The sequence below is a fragment of the Octopus bimaculoides genome, chromosome 8 (genome assembly GCF_001194135.2).
Source record: "Octopus bimaculoides isolate UCB-OBI-ISO-001 chromosome 8, ASM119413v2, whole genome shotgun sequence".
Taxonomy (NCBI): Eukaryota; Metazoa; Mollusca; class Cephalopoda; order Octopoda; family Octopodidae; genus Octopus; species Octopus bimaculoides.
In genome coordinates, this window is record NC_068988.1 from 450,128 (window position 1) to 453,777 (window position 3,650).

Genomic DNA, 3,650 nt, shown 5'->3' on the forward strand with positions numbered 1-3,650 from the left:
TATGAAAAAAAGGATTTAATGTTAGAAGAGTATAATGTATTCTGAAAGTGTTTCAAGAGAATTCCTAGTATTTCTCTTTCCCAGAATTCGTTTCCCTTTAATGCCGTAGATCAGGGGTTCTCAAAGTAGGCAGTATTGCCCAACCCCCTGGGGACAGTGGAAAGTTCCAAGGGGGCGCTGAAGAAAAGAGGGGCGATAATGGGGTAGCGATTCATGTAGAAACAACAAAATAATGGGTTCGTTGGGTTAAGCTTTATTTGTGAAATACGGTTGCCTTGAATTTGCTTCAGAAACAGGTCTATGTTTGTGATAGTTAGTTGGGGGTGGGGGAACTAGGAATGTGGCCTGGGTGTCAAGGGGGCAGCAGCCCGAAAAAGTTTGGGAACCACTGCCGTAGATGATATTGTATCTGTTTAGTACCAATTCGTGCAGATCTATAATTAAAGACATTACAAGTGTGACTACGTGTTTTTTCGTGCATTTTATAACTGGGCCCACAAAATCTATTGTGATTCGATGGAGATTTAATGGATGTGTCAAACCACCATGTAGATATTCCTTCATTGATTCGTTTTTACACTAACTTTACTTTTGTTTTGCATTAATTGTAAATATTGCAGAAAAAATATTTACACCTACATTTGTAACTTATGGAGAGTGATTTCTACTGATTAGGACAAGATTTATGAAGTCCACGTCTACAAAGGAAATAAAACTTTAATTTTTGATTATAGAAAGAAAATTGATCTCACCTTTAAACCAGGTAATCCCAATAAACCACGTGGGCCAGGCGGGCCAGAGGGGCCAGGAGGGCCGGGCGTGCCCTGTTAAATATAAACACAAGGGATTAAAATTGTTTAAAATAGTCAAACATATTTAATAAACAGGCAAAAACAGATAAAGATTTCGTTTCAAAATGAAACTAACTTGAAGAAAAGGGCCCAACCGTCCCAAAACACAGTTGAATGGTTTTTATTAATTGCAGGCGTTTGATACAGCGAAAGCATTAGGAATAAATGATAATAGTATATTGAAAAAGTTGTTTTAATTAATCTAAATGCGATGGGTCACCCATTTCATGAGGAGGAAAAGATTTATACTGGAAATCAAAATGCTGTGACTGATTTAAATATCGTCGTGGTACTCCGTCGGTGACGACGACGAGGGTTCCAGCTGATCCGATCAACGGAACAGTCTGCTCGTGAAATTAACGTGCAAGTGGCTGAGCACTCCACAGACATGTGTACCCTTAACGTAATTCTCGGGGAGATTCAGTGTGACACAGAGTGTGACAAGGCTGGCTCTTTGAAATACAGGTACAACAGAAACTGGAAGAAAGAGTGAGAAAAAGTTGTGGTGAAAGAGTACAGCAGGGTTCGCCACCATCCCCTGACGGAGCCTCGTGGAGCTTTAGGCGTTTTCGCTCAATAAACACTCACAACCCCCGGTCTGGGAATCGAAACCGCGATCCTACGATCGCAAGTCCACTGCCCTGACCACTGGGCCATTGCGCCTCCACGATTTAAATATGACGTAAACGAGACAGGGAGATAGAGAGAAAAAATAAGATACAGACATAAAGCAACGTGGAAATGGAGTAATTTTAACATCACTTTTAATTGTTTCAGTCACTGGACTGCAGCCATGCTGGAGCAGCGCTCTAAAGTGTTTAGTGGGATAAATCATGAAATATCGCTTCTGTTTGTATTATGTTGCCCTGATGCATCTGGAAAGCGAACTAACGTCGTCAACATTCAATGAAGTGCACGGTAGTTAGTCACGCTCGTTTGACTCATTGCTATGGTGTAAAGTGAAACTCCTCGCGTCATTTGCAGCTTTCATATCCTTCAGGTTCTTCTTTCTCTCTTAGTGCATTTAAAAAAGAAATATTTATAACTCACTGCAGTCCACTGCTTTCATATTTTTCAGTTATTAAACGACATAATTTGAATGGCATTTCCTCCATGCTGGTCAGTCTTTAGCACTTACTCAGTAAATGATGTTTGTTGTATCTTTAATTGCTTGTTTCCTGTTGGAATTTATAAGTGACAACATTTCGTCGTCGGATGCAATTGTCTGAAACTTTGATAGTCCGGTTAATTCTAATTTAATTCTGCTTCGAGATCTCTAATTCAAATTCCTGTTTAGATAATATTTTTCTTCTTAAACACAAAATAATATACATAGGTCTGTCATTAACCCTAAGACTCACTGGAACGATGCTTAACTTCCATGGCGTATAAGCGACTGAGAAAATCACACCTCCCCTGAACGGGACGCCAGTCCTTTGCAGGGTTAACTTCACGACTATTCTGGAATTCATTGAAAACTGAATGAGTTTGAGCAACGTGAAACGAAGTATTTTGCTCAAAATAACACAACACACCGCCTTCTCAGGAATCGAAATCACGATTTTACGATCATGAGTGCAACACCTTAACCACTTGAGCCTTCACTCAATGAAACACAATTCATAATCACAGATGAAAGCATGTCACCATCATAGGGTATGTCACCCTATTAAGTTTTAAGCTCCTGACAAATCCGTAAGCTGTAAAGCTAATTATCATATAGCTATTATAAATAAGCGACCCATATTTCTGGAGAAGTCCCAACAAGGACACAGCTTCACCAACCAAAGATATTAAATTTCATACCCCATCACTTGCTCGCTAGGTTAACGGCTTCGTAGCAATCGTAATTTTTCAAAAGAGTGTAGACTTTGTAAATGAATCGAAATAGTTACGGATTTATTTCCACAAGACTTTACATTAAAAAACAGAAATGTTTTGGCCAGGAATTTTGACATGTTTATTTTCATGTAAATCTTTTGAATACTTTCGCTGGAATTCCTATGTTTAAGTATTAATTAAACACCAATTTTGAATGAATAAAACTTACCGGAACGGCATCACCACCGCCAATTCCCTGAAATATAAAATAAAAAAAGTAAGGTTATTATGGTAAATAATTGAAAACTTAAATTGGATTTGCAATAAAGGAAAAAATGTGAGCTGGCAAAATCGATCTGAGAAAGGCAGCATTTGAAAACGAAACCATTTTCGATGACGGAAATAAAAAAAAAGAAAGAAAAGAAAAGAAAACACACACAAAAAAAGTTAAATTAATATCATTTGTTTTGAGTAACGCCATCTCGAAACATCTCAGAATTTAGAACCAAAGTTCTCACCTACCTTTCCAAGGGTATTCTTGTATGCAATAATGTGCTAAAAGTACATACATGCAAACACAGGCACACACACACACACACATATATATATAAACACACATACGCGCACATACACACACACACATATATAAACACATATACGCGCACATACACACACACACACATACATGCTAGTTCCAAATATAATATTTTTATAGTCTTATATTTGGGTGTGGATACTGGTATGCAAAACTGCACATACATAAATGAGCAAGCACAAAAAGGGTGTTCATCACTCCGAAATGGGATTGAACGTGAGTTACCTCGCCTGTCCATGGGTCCGAGGTATTTAGCACCAGACACTTTGAGAGTGTACATACTCCACTACGCTATTGCAGCCACCGGAAAATACCCAATGCATTAGGTTAAGAATATGTAGTTAATAATATTTATCATACTAGAGCTGCTTCTACTTTATATA

General features: G+C 38.2%; 1 protein-coding gene across 3 annotated transcripts in view; it reads right to left on the reverse strand.

Annotated features, from left to right (window-relative positions):
• Nucleotides 1–3,650, reverse strand: part of LOC106871778 (collagen alpha-3(IX) chain) — a 239,898-nt gene that overhangs the window by 106,018 nt on the left and 130,230 nt on the right. For all 3 annotated transcript variants that reach the window (XM_052969917.1, XM_052969918.1, XM_052969916.1), the window contains 2 exons: nucleotides 2,902–2,928; nucleotides 753–824 (listed from right to left, as the gene is read on the reverse strand). In XM_052969917.1, the coding sequence (XP_052825877.1) occupies nucleotides 753–824; nucleotides 2,902–2,928 (99 nt within the window). The remainder of the gene's footprint in view (nucleotides 1–752; nucleotides 825–2,901; nucleotides 2,929–3,650) is intronic.